This window comes from Bos indicus, chromosome 4 (genome assembly GCF_029378745.1).
Source record: "Bos indicus isolate NIAB-ARS_2022 breed Sahiwal x Tharparkar chromosome 4, NIAB-ARS_B.indTharparkar_mat_pri_1.0, whole genome shotgun sequence".
Taxonomy (NCBI): Eukaryota; Metazoa; Chordata; class Mammalia; order Artiodactyla; family Bovidae; genus Bos; species Bos indicus.
The window spans coordinates 114,420,006-114,439,232 of record NC_091763.1 but is presented as its reverse complement, the minus strand read 5'-3'; the positions used below and the strand labels follow the sequence as shown (position 1 = coordinate 114,439,232).

At 50.7% G+C, this 19,227-nt stretch overlaps 1 protein-coding gene across 9 annotated transcripts in view; it reads left to right on the top strand.

Annotated features, from left to right (window-relative positions):
* PRKAG2 (protein kinase AMP-activated non-catalytic subunit gamma 2) overlaps nucleotides 1-19,227 on the top strand; it is a 300,390-nt gene that overhangs the window by 252,452 nt on the left and 28,711 nt on the right. For 5 of the 9 annotated variants that reach the window (XM_070788446.1, XM_070788445.1, XM_019959355.2 and 2 more), the window contains one exon: nucleotides 7,228-7,334. In XM_070788446.1, coding sequence (XP_070644547.1) covers nucleotides 7,228-7,334 — 107 coding nt within the window. The remainder of the gene's footprint in view (nucleotides 1-7,227; nucleotides 7,335-19,227) is intronic. The other 4 variants (XM_070788448.1, XM_019959356.2, XM_070788450.1 and 1 more) reach the window with 1 other exon arrangement.

The window sequence follows — 19,227 nt, the reverse complement described above, 5'->3', positions numbered from 1 at the left end:
CTTCCTCTGCCCCTGCAGAAGAGGCCTGGGGTTCAGCCTGTTGATGGGTGAATTCTGTAAAAGCCTCAAGGAACCGCTAAGGCCGTGGTCACTTTAATTATTTTAGGGCTCAGGAAAGGACAGCAGGGACCGTGCTCCTTCTGTGGAGCTCGCTTGATCCGAACATCAGAACCAGACGGTAGCACACAAAGAAGAAAAACGATTCGCCTGGTATTTAAAGTACGGGCAGAACTCCCATAAAAACATCGGCAGAGTGAGCCATGCAGTCTGTGGTGACCAAACAAGGTCTTGTCCTACAAATGCAAGATTGCAGTTTATTAGGAAATCCACCAAGGAATTAACGTCAGCAGATAAAAGGAGAGAAACCTCCCGTCATCTCAGTAGATACTGTAATGGCAGCTGATAAAATTCAACCTATGTTGCATTAACAAAATCCTAAAGAAATAAGCTAGAGAAAGCAGGAAGCTCCTTCGGGTTGCAGGAGCTGGCTGGGGCAGCCCCAGGTAGTTTGTGGCATCACCACTGTCAAGGGGTTCCTCAGTCTCCTGGCCGGCTGCTGCTGGGGGCGGGACCCTTGCGCGCCAACCTCAGTCCTCATTGTTGCTTCAGCTCAGAAGTTGGGCTCTGTTTCCTGAGAAAGAAGAAACATTGGCTGTGGTAGATGTTTGAGCCATGTAGTTCCGAGAATTTTCAAGTGGATGGAAATCAGTTGTTTCAAGGTCATAGCCTTGTCTGTTTGTGACATTCCTTAGGCATTTATTGCAACCTTTAAGTTTTATTTTCTTTTATTATGTATTGTATATTTGTTTATATTACTGTTTATTTTATTTGTTGCAACTAACTGGGGAAACTTTGTGCCTTTACTTACATACGCTTTTCTTACTGTTTTAATAACTCTTTGCCACCTTGTCTGGAAGAGCATCTGTATCTCCGTCTTCAGTGGACCCTTTTGCCTCCAGCACACACGAAGCCAAGCATATAAAGCATGGAAAGGGAAAAACAAAAACGAACGCACTTCATTTATTCTGTTACCTTTATAAGTCCTGTAAAATTACGTTTAAACTTTGACTTTGTTGATATCCATGTATCTAAGCACTTTAGGAAAATGTCCACAAGAGTTTAATCTTTTCCGTATACTTTTAACTTTAATATTTCCCTTTCTGCTTATTCTTGCTGAACTATTTTAAATTGTTTTTGCTTATTTCTTGTTCAGCTATTTTAAATGACTTTCTAAAAAGAAAAGATAGGACTTCCCTGTAGCTCAAATGGTAAAGAATCTGCCTGTGATGCAGGAGACCAGGGTTTGATCCCTGGGTTGGGAAGTTCCTCTGGAGAAGAGAATGGCAATCCATTCCAGTATTCTTGCCTGGAGAATTCCGTTGACAGAGAAGCCTGGTGGGCTGAAGTCCATAGGGTTGCAAAAAGTTGGACACGACTGAGCAACTAACACACACAAAAAGAAAAGATGCTGTATGAATACAGTAAACTTATATTTCCAAATGGAGAATAAAGTATAAAGGACAAATGTTAAAATGACTAACCTATTGATAGTCTTTTTTCTTTATGGAATTATAATGAAAGATCTTACATTAAGTTAAAATTAATAGGAATTGGAAATAAGGAGTCAGTTTTTTTAATCTGGGGTTTTTTTTTTTAGTGCTTTGGGCGACGTGTAAATTTTTTTTTTAAGTGCTTCTCATCCTACACCCTTGAGGCTTCCCTGGTGGCTCAGATGGTAAAGGATCTGCAATGCAGGAGACCCAGGTTCAGTCCCTGGGTTGGAAGATCCCCTGGAGAAGGGAACAGCAACCCACTCCAGTATTCTTGCCTGGGAAATTCCATGGACAGAGGAGCCTGGCAGGCTACAGTCCATGGGGTCACAAAGAGTCAGACAGGACTGAAGTGACTAATGCTTGCATCCTTACAGCCTCAGCTCTTGAAGATGGGGGTTGGACCCTAACTGTGACCCCTGCCTTTCCCTGATGTGTCTGTCAGTGCCACACCAGTTAGCAGTTGGGAGCTTGTCCTGACACACTTGAGGAGCTTGCTGCCTCTGAAGCTGCCATCCGCTGCAGATGTCTAACTTTGGTACAAGATGCACCGCGACTGCACAAGGGCATTACTCGCAAAGCCCCAGTGGGGGCATTGGCAGTGGAGGGGGTTCTTGTGGCTTGAGGGCTTTGAGGAAGGTGCACTGGGCCTGTGAACTGAATGAGGAAGGCGGAGGAGGCTCCCAAGGCCGCTGTGACAAAGTGCTGCACACCCGGCGGCTGAGAACAAGGACCTTTCATTCTCCCGCAATCTGGAGGCCAGATATCTGAGACCAGAAGTCAGCAGGGCCAGCCCCTTCTGGGGGCTCCAGGAGGCTCCGTCGCAGGCCTCCCTCCTGCCTTCTAGTCTTTGCTCGCCCTCCTTGGCACCTGGCAGTGTCACTCTGATCTCTGCCTCCATCCAACATGGTCTTCTCCTCTGTGTCTGTGTCCTCTCTCCTGTAAGGACATGGGTAGTTGGATTTGGGGTGCAACCTAGTAATCCACAGTGGTGGTGGTATTGTTGTTGTTCAGTCACTCAGTCATGTCCGACTCTTTGCGACCCTGTGGGCTGCAGCACACCAGGCTTCCCTGTCTTGCACCATCTCCCAGAGTTTGCTTAAATTCATATCCATTGAGTCAGTGATGCCATCCAACCATCTCATCCTCTGTCGTCCCCTTCTCCTCCCACCTTCAATCTTTCCCAGGAACAGGGTCTTTTCCAGTGAGTCGGCTCTTTGCATCAGGTGGCCAAAGGAAGCTTCAGCTTCAGCATCAGTCCTTCCAGTGAACATTCAGGACTGATTTCCTTTAGGATGGACTGGTTGGATCCCCTTGCAGTCCAAGGGACTCTCAAAAGTCTTCTCCAACACCGCAGTTCAAAAGCATCAATTCTTCGGCGCTCAGCCTTCTTCACAGTCCACCTCTCACATCCATACATGACCACTGGAAAAACCATGGCCTTGACTGGACGGACCTTTGTCGGCAAAGTGATGATCTGCTTTTGAATACGTTGTCTAGGTTTGCCATAGCTTTTGGCCTCATCTCAAGATGCTTACCTTAAGTACACCTGCAGAGAGCCTTGCTTCCAGAAAGGTCTTGTTCTGTCATCCCAGATGAACACCATTCAGAAAGGCAGGTAGCATTGCAATGGCCCCTACCTGAGGCAGTGCACTGGGCAGAGGCAGGCACAAGGACGAGGTCCTAGAGCTGAGAAACTGCCTTTGAAGGGAAGTGTGGATGGGATCCTAGGGTGTGAAATTCCTGGGGGACGTACGTGGCAGCTGAGTGGCGTGGCTGTGCTGTGAAGTGAGGACGCATCAAGGGTGTTGTGTAATCAGATCTGCTTTCAGGGAGGGACACGCTGGTTCGTGTGTAGAATTGTTCCCGTGTAAGCTCAGTGTCGCAGTTTCCAGATTGTTCTGCTAACCTTCACAGGTAAACAGTTCAACATATACTTTTCTTAGACCGCAGTAGTCTTCAGTCACTCCCTTGGACAATGGCCTTGGGTTAGCGTGTGATGGAATGTGTAACATCCATCCATCCACAACGGGCAGCTTTCACAGACCACAACTTGGGTGCCAGTGAGATACCCTTTAGTTACACTTTTGCCCGGGAACGTTGTGACGCCATCTTAACCCCGGTTACCTGTTGAGTAATGAGAGCTTCAACTGGCCTTGTCAGGAATTTTAGTAACTAACGTATTCCAAACAGCCTCTTGTGGTTGAATGGTTTGGGGGGTTGGTTTGGTTTGTTTTTTTTGTTTTTGTTTTTGTTTTTCCTTTTTGGTTTAACTCCAGTTGACTCTTTATTTCCTGTTTCAGTGCATTTCTTCCTTCAGGTACAATTGGAGACTTCATCATAATGGAAATAAAATAAACGGTGCCCTATTCAGAAAGTTTTACCAAAGGTGGAGAAGCAGTGACGTTTCATAGTCTCCTAACTTTAAAGGCTAACACTTTCGTGAGCAATATTATTACATAATTAGTAATCTAGCCTTTATAACCAGAGAAGGCAATGGCACCCCACTCCAGTACTCTTGCCTGGAAAATCCCATGGATGGAGGAGCCTGGTAGGCTGCAGTCCATGGGGTCGCTAAGAGTCGGACACGACTGAGCGACTTCACTATGACTTTTCACTTTCATGCATTGGAGAAGGAAATGGCAACCCACTTCAGTGTTCTTGCCTGGAGAATCCCAGGGATGCGGAGCCTGGTGGTCTGCCATCTATGGGGTCACACAGAGTCGGACACGACTGAAGTGACTTAGTATAGCATTAGCATAGCCTTTATAACAAACCAAAATTCAATTTTCTATCATCTGTTTTACATATTTAACATGTTCCTTTGTTTGATCAAGGTTTTTACATTACCAAAAAAATGTTGCAGACCTGCCTCAAAACTCAGAAGTGCAGGCTAAGCATAATAAAAACATCAGACGAATTCCAGTCGGAGAACCTCATCCTAAGTACCTTCCCAGTGGCCCGCAGAATTACCAGGGCCGGCAGGTCAGGGTCTGGGGAGACTTAAGGAGACAAGGCTGCCTGTGAGGTGCTGTCCCGGAGGGGTGACAATTCAGGCAGGTGAATAATTGAGACAAACGCACCCCACTGATGTGAGACGTTAGTGATTGAAGGCACACCGCCCACCACCAGGGAGTTGAGGGAGCCCCTCTCACAGCGAGACCCTGAGGGCCCAGCTCCCCACATCCTGCTGGCATGGGGGCTGCAGCTGGCATGGGTGAGCAGGGACACCCCAGGGAGGCTGACAGGGAGTCATAGCCCCGGTGGGCTCTGGGAATGTGGGCCGCGCCCCGAGCAGCCCCATCCGCAGGAGGGACCAAGCCACTCCAAGCACCAGTCCTAACAAGGTGTTGCATTGTGACTCAGAGAATGAGAGAGATACCATGTGTCCACACTGAGATTAAAGTGAGTTTTTAATCATGCGTGAGTCGTCACTGTGATTCGTCGGTCGTGACAAACGCCAGCGCATCCTTAGGGGAACGTTATCTCAGAAAATTGCTGTTGTTCAGTCACTCAGTCCTGTCTGACTCTTTGCAGCCCCATGGACTACAACATGCCAGGCTCCCTTGTCCTTCACCATCTCCCGGAGCTTGCTCAAACTCATGTCCATTGAGTCGGTGATGCCATCCAACCATCTCGTCCTCTGTCACCCCCTTCTCCTCCTGCCCTCAATCTTTCCCAGCATCAGGGTCTTTTCCAGTGAGTCGGCTCTTTGCATCAGGTGGCTAAAGTACTAGAACTTCAGCATCAGTCCTTTCAATGAATGTTCAGGACTAATTTCCTTTAGGATGGACTGGTTGGATCTCCCTGCTGTCCAAGGGACTCTCAAGAGTCTTCTCCAACACCACAGTTCAAAAGTATCAATTCTTAAGCGCTCAGCTTTCTTTATCATCCAGCTCTCACATCCATACATGACTACTGGAAAAACTGTAGCTTTGACTAGACGAACCTCAGATGATCCCTGTAGGGGAAACCCAATGTGGAGAATACAAGGAGCTGCTGTGTCTTCACAGCTGTACTATAAATCTAAAGCTATCCAAAATAAAATGTTTATTTAAATATTTTTTAAAATCAGACGAATTAAGATGGTACCCCAAAATATGTTTAGCACACAGAACTTACAGTGTTGGGAGCTGATGCCGTGGGTAGCTCCCATGCGTCCAAGTTCTCTTATCTGAACACCTCTACCTGAGGGTGTTCTTTGGCAGCTGGGCTTGTGGGTTCGAGGCAAGAGCATACCCAAGAGTGACCCCTAACCAAAGCAGGCAGGGTGGTCCTGATTAGGAGGCATGCACAGCTTCTCCTGGGTCCCCAGCAGCTGCGACTGCATGGAGCTGTGACCTGCCAACTAGAGCTCCCTCTTTTTTTTAATTATTTTATTTTTTAAAAATACTTATTATTTACTGATTTGGCTGCACCAGGACTTCACTGTAGCGTGCAGGATCTTCTGTCTCTGTTGCTGCCTGAGAACTCTTAGTTGCAGCAGGTGGGATCTAGTCTCCTGATCGGGAATCGAACCTGGGCCCCCTGCGTGGGGAGTGTGGAGTCTTAGCCACTGGACCACCAGGAAGGTCACTAGAGCTCTCTATCTCTTTTTTTAAATTAATTTACTTGTTTTAATTGGAGGCTAATTACTTTATAATATTGTAGTGGTTTCTGCCATACACTAACTTGAATCAGCCATGGGAATACATGTGCCCCCATCCCGAACCGCCCCTCCCACCCGCTTCCCCATCCCATCCCTCAGGGTCATCCCAGCACACCAGCCCTGATCTCCCTGTGTCGTGCATCGAACCTGGACTGGAGATCTGATTCACATGTGACAGTGTACATGTTTCAGTGCTATTCTCTCAGATCATCCCACCCTCGCCTTCTCCCACAGAGTCCAGAAGTCTGTTCTTTACATCTGTGTCTCTTTTGCTGTCTCACATATAGGGTCATCGTTACCATCTTTCTAAATTCAGTATGTATGTGTTAGTATCCTGTATTGGTGTTTTTCTTTCTGACTCTTTCCTTTCATCTCACTTCCCCTGGTCTCACAGGTCAGCTGTGGGAGAACCCACACTAAGACCGTCCGCAATAAATAGGTATTGATGGACTTAATTAGCGTAGTAAGTGGGTAAGATTCTGACCATTCAAAGAAATTAGCATCCAGGAAGAGCAAGACTATCGGAGCCGTGTGGATCACACCCGGTTCGCCCAGTGAGGAGCCATGGAAGGTGCAGAGTGAGCACAGCCTGCCCTTCCTGACTCGGGGCCTTTAACATTTTCAAATTTCCAGTTGTTCCTTGCTAGTATGTAGAAATACAGTAGCATGTGTTTTTTTATTTTGTTTTGTTTTTTTACTTTGCCGTCTGCGACCTGCTAAACATTTTTTTTTTTTAGATCTGTGAGCTTTTTGTAGTCCTTTGGTATTTTCTATGTAGAACATCATATGGTCCACCAAGTACAGTTTTGCTTTTTCCTTTTCAGCCCAGAGGCTTCATTTCTTCCCTTGCCTTCTTGCATCAGCAAGGACAGCAGGGCTGAGTGCCATGGCTTCTCGCTCTTACAGGGAAAAACATTTCTTATTTTCCATTAAGTGCATTAGCAATAGGTTTTCATGCATACTCTTAATCTGATAGAGGAAGTTCTTTTTTACTTATCACTGATACTAGCCTTGTTTTTTCCTTTTCAGCAGAAGACTCAGAGAGTGGCGTTTACATGCGATTCATGAGGTCACACAAGTGTTACGACATCGTTCCAACCAGCTCCAAGCTTGTCGTCTTCGATACCACGTTACAAGTGAGTGGGCCCCGCTTCCCTGAGTTCGGGCTGTGTTATTCCGGTGGCTGTCCTGTCAGGCAATTTGGACCCAATCCTTTCTGCTCATCAGGGCCTGTGCTGAGGTTTACCATCTGAATTCTCAGTCATCACGGCAGTCTTCTAAGGAATGCACTGTTTAACAGATAAGGAAACTCATTATCTAGAGTTTACTCACATTCTAGAATTTGAGAACTTGGTCCACAGACCCAGGGAGTCATGGGGTGGAATCTGAACTCAGGTCTCCCTGATGTGTGTCCATCCCGGTCCCTCCTCAGCACATCCTGATGCCCTGTGTTAGTTATTTACCAGAATAAAGCTGAAGAAACTTCAGTTAGAAAGAAAAAAATTACTCAGGTGGATAATCTCTTAAGAGAAAACTGTCGATCTCTTTCAGCAGAAAATTTGAACCTGGTTATTATGGTATTAAAATTGTGCTTACTGCAACTCGTTTTATACCAATATGACTTACAGTCGTATGTGAAAAGTTCAAAATAACACATTCAATATACTCAAATTACATCCAGTGTAATAAGATACGTATGCATACTGTGTATACCTGTGTGCATGTAAATTTATGCATAAATCTTTACCAAGAGGATTATGTTCGCTTGGGTTCACCAAAAGTAGCCGCCAAGGCAGGAATTCACGGGCCATTGGCACTTTATGAGGGCGTCATCCCCCTGGGGAGCCCCCGAGGGACTGGGGGAGAGGGGGGAGGGGCCGAGGGCCTCCAGGTGAAGACCACCGCTCCTTCCCTCGGTGGGACTCCAGTGGGCGAGTGCGTTCACCCCAGATCCTCGGCTCCTCGTCCAGTGGGGTCCTGGGAGCCCTGCCCAGCCCTCTGGCCTGTGAGCCCCCCGGGACACCCTGCTGCGGCTCTTCCCCCAGGATGCCTGGGCTCTAGGGGACCACTCTGCCTGCATTCGTCCTCAGTGCCCAGAATTCTTAGGAACATGAAAATCGCTTTGTCCTTAATTTTATTTTCCAATTGTTTCTGATTTTTGTGTAAATTGGCCTGATACCCTGTGACTTTGGCGAATTCACCTGGGCCCAGGCACCCTTCGAGGCCCCTTCTCCAGCTCTTGATTCCTTGACTCAAGGAGGACAGAGGCAGGATCTTAGGGAAGCAGACAGTAACTTCAGGAAACCTTCTGTACACCTAAAACTACAGACTGCAGTAGTGAAGTACCTGGAAATTCTGAATTCCCCAAGTAAGTAGATCACCCCTCTTACCCTCAGACATCTGCCAAAGGCCTGACTGGAGGTTTTCCAGCAACAGAAAAGCAAGTGACCCCGGGTTTCATTCTTACTCAGCTTTTCCCTCGTCGTGAAATGGACTCTTTTCTGAATGTAGCATTTAGCCAGAGCGAGTGATACGTGAAAAATGTGATGCTTTATGGATCTTCGGAGGTCACTAATCCAGTGACTGTCACCCCCCTGATTAATAGAAGCTGCCTGAGCCTCATCGAATGGAAGTTAGAAATCCTGTGGGCTCCATGCTTCCAAGGAGCTAAAACAGGTTACCATGGAAATGGGGGTGACACTTTGGCACTGGTGACAGCAAAGTTAATTAAGTGTCTGAAAGGCTAAGCAGACCCTTGTCTAGACGCAGCCTGTAGGGTGACCGTGGACACGTCCCGAGGGCGAGGGAAGCAGGCTGGCAGGCTGCAGCGTGTCTGTCCCCGGGACCACACGACGGTCATCCTCCTCTCGAGGTGGCAGCTGGGACAGCGCGTGGTGTGCCTGTGGTAGGGCAGCACAGAGCCGTCGAGACGGGTAGAAGTTTGTCCAGAATGTGTTTCAGTTAAAAAAAAAGAAATGTATTCTGCTCAAGTCATTCTGAGCGTATCAAAGACACTGCTGGTCTGGGGAGCCAGGGTCAGCCGTCCACACGTGAACTGAAAACAGGGTTCACAAAAAACAGGCAACTAGAGAAGCCTGAGAAGGGCCCCTGGCGCCTGTGCCCTCAGCCTCTGTGAGGCCTCGGGCCTCCCGCAGGTTGGGCTGTGATGCCCCCGTGTGTCGTGTCCGCGGACACACAGTGCCTGTCTCCTGGTGCCCTGGAAGTCAAGTGCGCGTCCCAGAGTCCTGCTCCTTGGGCTGACTGGTTCTCCCTCGAGGTCAGCGGTCGTCACGAGCCCCTGACGGTGGTGTGACTAAGGTGGGTGCGCTGCCCGACTCCCCCTACTCCCCGGAGGGCAGGAGCCTGCCTTAGATGGTTCCATGGCTGGAGGTGCAGATGAGCCAGCACTCGGGCTAGACAGGCCCGATGCCACCCTATCGGTGTGGGCTCTGAGCTTGCACAGTTCCTCGGCCTTCCACTGAGTTATTCTTCCCCTACCAGGCCCTGTAGGAAGCCAGGAGCCATTTCTCAAAAGGAAAATAATGACCTGCAGAAGAAGGTGTGGGTTTTTTTTTTTAATCTTTTTCCTGCCCCCAAACCAGTGACTTGCCTATTGGTGCCTGGTGAGCCATTCATCCACCGGCCCCAGCTCTGCCTCTGGGGGTCACAGGCCCGGGTAGACGAGGGGCCCACCTTGCTGCAGAGCTGTGCCCTGCTCTGGGCCCACTGAAGACCGCTGTCGCTGGTCACTCAGTGCACGGGTCAGAGCAGCACTCAGACAGGGGTGTCTTCTTCCAAAGGCCCAAGAGGATGGCAGGGAGCAGGAGGCAGGCGGAGTCTCATGGGGTGGGGGGGCTCTCTGACGCTCCAGGCTGCTGCCCACCCCCCGACCCTGATCCCTCTGGTTTGCAGACATCACTCTGAGACATCTGTAAAGCGTTGCTCCTCCCTGCCCACCAGACCAGCCAGCCCGGTGTTGTCGATGTCACCGTGTGCGACACGAGGCCTGGGGGCCCGGTCAGCATCTCTGTGGACGGTGGAGTCAGAGAGCATGGGAGTGGGCTGTGCCCGTCGAGGCGGCCTGCACCTCGGGGGCCGAGTACATCGGTCCAGAGAGAACACGCATGCAGGTGGAGCTGCAGGGTCCAAGATGCTCGGTCTGGAGTCGCAGGAATCCAGCTTCATGAGCAGGTTCCCCCCGGAGTGTGACAGTCAGCACCTCCATCTCTGAGCTTCCCCAAGGACACCCTGCTTCCCCTGGCTTGCCAGCCTGTGGTTTCGGGGGGCATCCTGCCTGACCATAGCATCCCATGCCCTGTGTGTCCGAGAGCCAGAGTAGGGACCCCAGTGCTCCATTCGAGAACTCGGGGGTAGCCAGTGCGGCATGCAGACCCCTGAGCTCTGGGGCTTGACCTTGGCTGAGACTCCGCCTATCCCCTGGCAGACCATTCGCCCCACTTGACTGCAGCCACAGTGGCGTTGGGGGTGCTCGGAAGTCGTGTCTGTTCAAGGCCAGTGCCTGGTGACCCTGAAAGTTCTGCGCTCAGCCGTCCTGGAGAAGCAGCAGTCCTGGGTGGGGCACTGTCCTCAGGGGACACTGACCAAGTTTGGGACTCGGATCTGGGAATGGTAGGAGGATGGGAATGCATGTTGATGACTAAGGCTGGGTTTTAGCCCGTGGGCCGAGAGTTTTTCTGGCTGTGTGGATCAGGGAACATTTCAGAGGCCGGGCATCCGCCTCATTCCCAGGGGTGCTATAACTGGTAAGCCATTGCCAAGGGCCTGTGGATCAGACACTCTCACCCCAGCCGGGCGCCTGCTGCCTCGTCCTTGGCAGCTCAGTGCAGCCCTGTCCTCCCCCGGAGGACCCTCACCCCATGCCCATCAGCGAGGTCCACACGGGTACGTCCCCTGTGGAGCACCACCAGCACGCAGCTGCTCAGGGTGGAGGGTCCCCATGCGCAGACCCGAGGAGGGTCGGCTGGGGGCTAAGTGCGCAGGCGCACGTGCCGAAATCTCCATAAGCCCGTGGGTTCACTCTTCCTCCTCAGAGCACCAGAGTTCTGGCATCTCGGCGTTCCGCAATGGCCTACATTCAAGGCCGTCAACTCGGAAAGCTTTTGAGCCTTCCCAGCGGCTGCCCTAGATGTCACGTCCACACTGCCGGTAACTCCACCAAATCCATGTTATCTAGAAGCAGTTCCCACACTCAATTTCCAGGTTTCTGCAGATACGGAGTGGCGAAGCCCTGTCCCTGTCCCCACATGTGAGGCCCTCGCTGGGGCAGGCTGGAGCCTGACTCAGGTCTCAGGGCGGCAGGGGGTGGCTGCGGTTGTCTGGGGAATGAGTGACCCCACGTGTGCAGGGCATCCGCCCAGGGAAACTTGTCCCTGGGCCTCCAAGCCAAGACAGGCAGTTCTGACACCAGCCCTGTCGCTGTGCTGGGTTCTGGGGTTGAGCCAAGTCAGCGCCTAGGCTTTCATGTCCGAGACGCAAGGAGGCGGTGACCCCTGGGGTGGTGACACTCCGTCCCCTGTGTGAGCCCCAGCCTGGCAGGACTCTGCCCACATCAGAATCCACGTTCCTTTCGCTGCAGTGACTGCATCCCTGGCCCCGGTTCTCCTCTGGCAACTGCAGGCTGGGGCAGGGGTGCCACGGTCATGGGGAGCCCTGGTTCCTTCTCAGTGCTCCCTGCCCGGGGCCACGGGGTCTGGGCCCCACTGACCCAGAGCTCAGCACTGTGTTCAGGCTCCAAGACATGAGCCCAGTCCCAAACCCTTGGTCCCCAAAACCCTCCCGGCTACATTTCTGATCCATTGGGGACCAGTCAGGACACAGAAACCACAGCAGTCGTTGAATAGGAAGCTAACATGTATTGGTATTAATTGGATGTAAGTTACCTGGGTAACTGGCAGGGTAAAAGCTGACCTCTAAACTGTCCTTCTTGATGATGGTGAAAGAGGAGAGTGAAAAGCCTGGCTTAAAACTCAACACTTAAAAAACAAAGATCATGGCATCGAGTTCCATCATTTCATGGCAAATAGATGAGGAAAAAGTGGAAACATTAACAGATTTTATTTTCAGGGGCTCTGAATCACTGCAGACAGTGACTGTAGCCACAAAATTAAAAGACACCTGCTCCTTGGAAGAAAAGCTATGACAAACCTAGACAGTGTATTAAAAAAGAGAGACATCACTTTGCCAACAAACGTCCGTCTAGTCAAAGCTATGGTTTTTCCGGTAGTCATGTACGGATGTGAGAGTTGGACCATAAAGGCTGAGCACCAAAGAATTGATGCTTTCGAACTGTGGTGCGGGAGGAGACTCTTGAGAGTCCCTTGGGGAGCAAAGAGATCAAACCAGTCCATCCTAAAGGAAATCAACCCTGAGTATTCATTGGAAGAACTAGTGCTGAAGCTCCAGTACTCTGGCCACCTGATGTGAAGAGGTGACTCATTGGAAAAGACCCTAATGCTGGGAAAGATTGAGGGCAGGAAGAGAAGGGGACAACAGAGGGTGAGATGGTTGGATGGCATCTCTGACTCAATGGACATGAGTTTGAACAAATTCCCGGAGATGGTGAAGAACAGGGAAGCCTGGCGTCCTGCAGTCCCTGGGGTCACAAAGAGTTGGACACGACTTCAGGATTGAACAACAGCAACACCAGGAAAGCCCCACTTGCCTACTTTAAAGACAAGAAAGATGAGGGTTCAACCTGTTGCCAAAATTCATGCTACAGGGGCTAATGAAGAGGAAGAAAGTTGTTTCAGCTCATTTTGTGCTTTTTCATCGTCAAGGACAATAATCTTCAAAATGGAACAAGTGCAATAAATGGTGATTAGAAGAAGCTAAGTCCAGGGTAGGTGTGGAGACTGCAGGAGGGTGCCCGTTTGCTTCCTGGCCCCAACTTGTGCAGTGGTGTTGGAGGAACTGTGGAGACCAGGTGAGCAGGCCTGAGGCCTGATGCCTGAGGCCAGAGGCAAGAGGAAAAACAGGATTCCTGGAAAAACAGTGGGGCACGCGGTGTCCATCCCAGGTAAGGTGTTTGAATGAAGCATTAATAAAAGTAGTAGTCTCTAGAAACCTGTCATGGCCTGAGCCCAGAAAGTCAGGGCGAGGAACCCGATTTCCTCTTTGGATCGTTCACAGCTGTGGCAATACCATGAAGGAAAGGCCAGTCTGGGGGCTGACAGAGCCTGGCGCAGCGTCCTGGTGGATAAGATACAGAAGCGTATTTAGGCAGCTCAGCGAATTAATGGCTCATTATGGACAGAGGATGAGAGGGCTGAATGTCATCACCGACTCAACGGACACGAGTTTGAGCAAGCTCTGGGAGTTGGTGATGGCGTGCTACAGTCCATGGGGTCGCAAAGAGTCAGACACGACTGAGCGACTCAACTGAACTGATGGACTGTAAAAAAACGTCAGTGAAATCTCGGTCTCCCTGGAGCGAGGCTCCTGGTGGTTTTGGATTCCTCTCAGGCACCAGGCCACCTGTCACTCCAGCCAACCCTGCCTCCTGCAGGCTCGGTGGGCCGCACCCTGCCTCGGGAACCAGCGGGGGACGAGCAGGTGGGTAAGCGCCCCTGCCTGTCCTCCTCTGGGAGGACAGTCCTCAGAAGACCCCAGGGGAATCGAGCCCCGTCAGGCCAGCTCGACCACCCGCCCCCCTCTTCCCTGCAGGCCTGTGTCACTCCTACTCCTGGGGTCGTCTTCTCAGATAAGCCACGGGCGGGCCAGGCTCTGCTTCCTGGGGTAACCTAGCTAAGAAATTGCTGGATGCCTTAAGGTTCTTTCCCTCTAAGCCCATCAGCATTTGGAGCAGTGACTTGAATATTGATTTTATTGGCAGCATCATCTACTTAACAGATGACTTGAAGCTGAGAGAGAGAAAGAAAATTATAACCAATATCCAGAAGGATTGCTCAATAAGCTGAATGATCCCTGGGACTAATTAGTAAGTCCCTGATGTCCAGAACAATGAGAATTAGAGCGTATCGGTATTCCAGAAAAGACTTAAGTGGTCAGAACCACGGCGTGAGGCTGACCCGACGGGGGAGCTCACACAACATCTGGCGGGCTGTTAACAGGAAGTACAGGCAGTGGGCTTCACCTGTCACATCGTTTAGAGGTGGTGCAAAAAGGCTCGCATACGAACAGCGGTCTGTGTTCCTCCTCGCCCCCTCGTCGTATTCCCAGAAACAGCAGTTCAGCTGTGAGGCCTGGCAGTCACTGCCACCTTAGCTCGAGTCATTCATTTTAAGGCGCTTTTCTTCCTAACTTGGCAGCTGGGTGCTTTGTTCCTCGCGTGGCTTCCTTCCTCCCCTCCCGCCGGCCCCCCGCCCCCATTAACCACTTCTCAGGGGGTGTTTTCATGCATCTGACCGTGTCATGTTGTACCGCGGTGACATTTCCTATTTGTTCAGTTCAGTGTTATTCCTGGAGCTCAGAATCCTTCCGTTTTTAATTGTCTTTGATCATCTAAGGCTTTTCCCACCATCTGACCTCTCAGTAGGATTTCCTGTGCAGTCAGGCTGGGCCCGCAGGCTTGCAGCCTTTCGCAGACCCATCCCTGCTGCTTCCGCGTCTCCTCCTCAGTCGTCACCATCACCTGAGACCCTCACTGCTTCACGCCGTCAGTGCCTCCACCCTCTCCTGATAACCTGAACGCAGGCTTTTCTGCACTCTTGATTTATTCCCTCTGTTTTGGTGGAGCACTTTCCCCTGGAGCTTCCTGCCTCGGTCCACTAGGGCTGCGTGACAAAAGCCCTCAGACCTGCGGGCTTCGTTTCTCCTGGCTTCAAGTCCTCTTGGCTGGTGAGGCCTGTCTTCCCAGCTTGCGGACAGTTGCCTGGGGAGCAAGACCAGTCTAAGTCTTTCTCATGAGGACAGTGGTCCCACCCTGGTGACCTCCTCTAACCCCGTTCAGCCCCATCACACTGTTGCTGTGTGATGGGGGGTTGCTGTTGTTCAGCAACTCTGTCTGACTCTTTGAGACCCCATGGACTGTAGCCCTCCAGGCTCCTCTGTCCATGGGATTCTCCAGGCAAGAACACTGGAGTGGGTTGACATTCCCTTCTCCAGGGGATCTTCCCAACCCAGGGATTGAACCTGTGTCTCTTGTATTGGCAGGTGGATTCTTTACCAGGACTTCCCTGGTGGCTCAGACGGTAAAGTGTCTGCCTACAGTGCGGGAGACCCAGGTTAGATTCCTGGGTCAGGAAGATCTCCTGGAGAAGGAAATGGCAACCCACTCCAGTACTCTAGCCTGGAAAATCCCGTGGACAGAGGAGCGTGGTAGGCTACAGTCCATGGGGTCGCAAAGAGTTGGACACAACTGAGTGACTTCACTTTCACCTTCTTTACCACTGAGCCACCAGGGAAGCCAGGTCATGTTGGGGTTCAGTTCAGTCGCTTAGTCATGTCCGATTCTTTGCGACCCCATGGACTGCAGCATGCTAAGCCTCCCTGTCCATCACCAGCTCCTGGAGTTTACTCAAACTCATGTCCATTGAGTCAGTGATGCCATCCAACCATCTCATCCTCTGTCGTCCCCTTCTCCTGGCCTCAACCTTTCCCAGCATCAGGGTCTTTTTAAATGAGTCATATTGGGGTTAGGAGGATTCAAACGTTGGTACACTTCCCAGGAAAAGATACATGAGAAAGCAGTTACTTGAAAAGTTCAACATTGGCTGCACTCAATCTGTAGACTGTGTACAGAATTCCATAATGTGTATTTCAAATGTTGAAGCCTTTGTTCCACTACTTCTAGCTGCCAGTGTTGCTGAAGAGAAAGCTGTTTTGTTTTTTCTTCTTTAATCTCCGTCTTTGATGTGTGGTTTCTTTTCCCCCTCTGACGCTTTTGAGGTTTGCTCCGTGTCTCTGGGATCCTGAATTCCGTGCCTCGTGCCTGGTTGCAGGTTTTCTTCTTGTGAGCCGGCGCCCAGTGGGCCTTGGGGCCTGACCCGTCACTCGTTCTGTGTTCATCGTGCTGTTTCTTCCGAGGTCATCTTCCTGCTCTTTCCTTTCTTCTGGAAGTTCAGCCAGGAGATCGTGGGCCCCTGAACTGCTCTTTAGCATCTTTATTATGTCCCCTTTTTGTTCTGTTTTCTTCACCCGTCTAGAACTTGCAAAGCTTCTGTGTTCAGGGCTGTGCCGAGTGGTGCACAGTTAAACAGAGAGCACCCACAGCTGGAGGAGCGCGCTGTTCATGCAGGGCTACCGCCTGGTGGGTCTCACTCAGGAGTCGGGCCAGCTGTCTCTTCCATTGGAAGCGCCCAAGTGTTCATCTTTGTGCCTTTTATTTCTGATACAGTTTCTCCGGAAAAAAGTCCTTTGATGGTTGATGCAGTTATGATCTGATTTGGAACAATCTCCCTGCTTGTTTTCAGACCCGCCCCCGCCTCCCCCTGGCATCCGGAGCCTCCAGTCCTGGGCTTCTCTCCACACCTGACTCTTCCCCCCCCGACGCCTGACTCTCTCCCCCACGCCTATTAAAATACAAAATTTTTAAATGGTATCCGTTTAAGTAACTTGCTCAACAGGTGAAAAGAAATAAATTTTTCAAAGGTACTCAGGGACCCTGACGTTTTTCCCTGAAGACTGGAACTCGATTGTGCCCGTCTGCTTTTATCCTGTCTCTGTTTGGTAATTGGTGACACCCTGTGCCTTCTGTAGTTGTAAAGTTTTCTAAGTACAGTTTCAAAGGACTCCACACACGTGATGCCAAGGAAACAGGTTCAGAAGGTCTCCTGATGGTGCAGAAGCTGCGGCCAAGTAGAGGAGGGACAGGCAGGGCTGCTGACCAGCGACACCGACACGCACCCCGCTCAGGGGCTGAGAGCACGTCCTGTCCACTCCAGGGGCTTCTGTCCCGTCTCTGGAGGGGCGAGTTGTGGCCCCCACCCTCCATGACGTGTCAACATGTCAACAGTCTGTGTAGCTAAAGTTAAGACAACAAATCTTTCTGTACTTCTGGTCTGGTTTGTAGAGACTGGAAAATTAAAAGCTTTGTTCCTTTTTGACTCTTACTGCTGAACATCTTCAGAGCAAGTCTGGCTCATGCAGTCACTTCCGGGAACTCCCTGGTGGTCTAGTGGTCAGGACTCCAGGCTTTCACTGCCGAAGGTCCAGGTTCAGTCTCTGGTGGGGGAACTAAGATTCTGCAAGCCATGTGGCATGGCCAAAAAAAGAAAAAAGCCCATGCACTTGTGAGGAAAACGTTGTCTGTTAGCCCCTTGCGTGGCTGAGAATGTTGGGGCTCAGAGAGGGCGGAGGACCTGAGCCAAGGAAAATCCAAAGTCAGCCTGGTTGGTTCTGCAGCTTCGCCCCGCTGAAGGCAGCGGGAGATGCCTCTGCTTCAGTCCCAGCATTTTCCTCAGTGTCTGGCTTCCCAGGTAGCTCAGCTAGTAAAGAGTCCACCTGGAATGCAGGAGACCTGGGTTCAGTCCCTGGGTCGGGAAGATCTGCTGGAGAAGGGATAGGCTACCCACTCCAGTATTCTTATGTTTCCCCTCTTCCCTGGTGGCTCAGCTGCCTGCAGTGTGGGAGACCTGGGTTCGATCCCTGGGTTGGGAAGATCCCCTGGAGAAGGGAAAGGCTACCCACTCCGGTATTCTGGCCTGGAGAATTCCATGGACTGCAGAGTCCTTGGGGTCGCAAAGAGTCGGACACAACAGTGACTTTCACTTCACTGGCTGTCTTAGCTTCCCATGCAAAAGTGAAGGCACTTTTCACCTCGAATCCCTAATGTCCCCTTTGCCCCTGGATGGTGGCTTCCCTGGGTTTGTCCCTCTCATGGCATCAGCAGTGCACTCTCAGGTCAGCACACGTCACAGCCCCGCCATCCGAGGTGCCAGCCTGAGCGTCCACCCTGCGTGTGAGAGTCGGTGCTGTGTGGGCATCTCCTTAGGTTTGTGTGCAGAGCCCTTGAGAGCCCTTTGGTAACCTCCGAGCATTTAGGGGCCATTTAACAGTTTATGGGCTCCCCTTGTGGTTCAGCTGGTAAAGAATCCGCCTGCAATGCAGGAGACCTGGGTTTGGTCCCTGGGTCAGAAAGATCCTCTGGAGAAGGGATAGGCTACCCACTCCAGTGTTCTTGCCTGGAGAATCCCATGGACAGGGAAGCCTGGCAGGCTACAGTCCATGGGGTAGCAAGAATCAGACATGACTGAGCGACTAATGCCTAATAGCTTGTAGGTAGCACATCAGGCAGAGAAGTTATTGTGGCAAAGCAAGATGTTTTTCTGTTTCTGGAGGGACAGTCACCGTCTTCAGAGTCAGACCCTCCTTCTGTTGGTGTCCCCATCTGTGCACTTGTTGCTTCTTTGAAAGTGAATGTCCTTTTTCCCTCCGGTCGATTCAGTTTTCTCTTTGCCTTTGATTTCTAGCATCTTACCTGTGATGTGCTGGGTGTGGTTTTCTTTGTCTGTTTCCTGCCCTTGTTTTATTTGACTCTTTTTGATCGATTACAGTTTTCTATTGAAGTTCACTGATTTGAAGATGATTGGAAAAACGTGTTTTGAAAAAATTCCAGGAAGATTATGGAGCTCAGTCCGTGTCTTTTCTCTCAGTAACCGTAGCTCCTTGAATCCTGCCTGTGTGGTGCCTGCAGCGCTTTCCCATCAGGGTTTGCATACAGCCTGTCCAACTGGTGTAGTTGTTTTCAGCTATCGCACCATGGCCAAACCAGAACTTCAACGGCTGTGGTCACTCAGGCTTACATGCATGGTCCTCATGAATGATTTTTACACTGGTTTTTCTGTGCTAAACCTCTTATTTTGGAGAAAACAATGAGCAGTTTGTGGTTTTAAAAGTGCCCCCGCTCCCTGCCTACTCCAGCCAGTTAGAAAAACAAGCTAAGCAGATATTTAATGTGTTTCAGAATCTATTTGTCCGTGACTTTCCCCAGGATCCTTTGATGATATTTTCTAGGCTCACCATCAAGGATTCCCAGATTCCCACGGTCCAGGTAGAAACAGACCATTCGCCCTCGCTCACCACCCCGGATGCCGTTTAGTTCCACACACT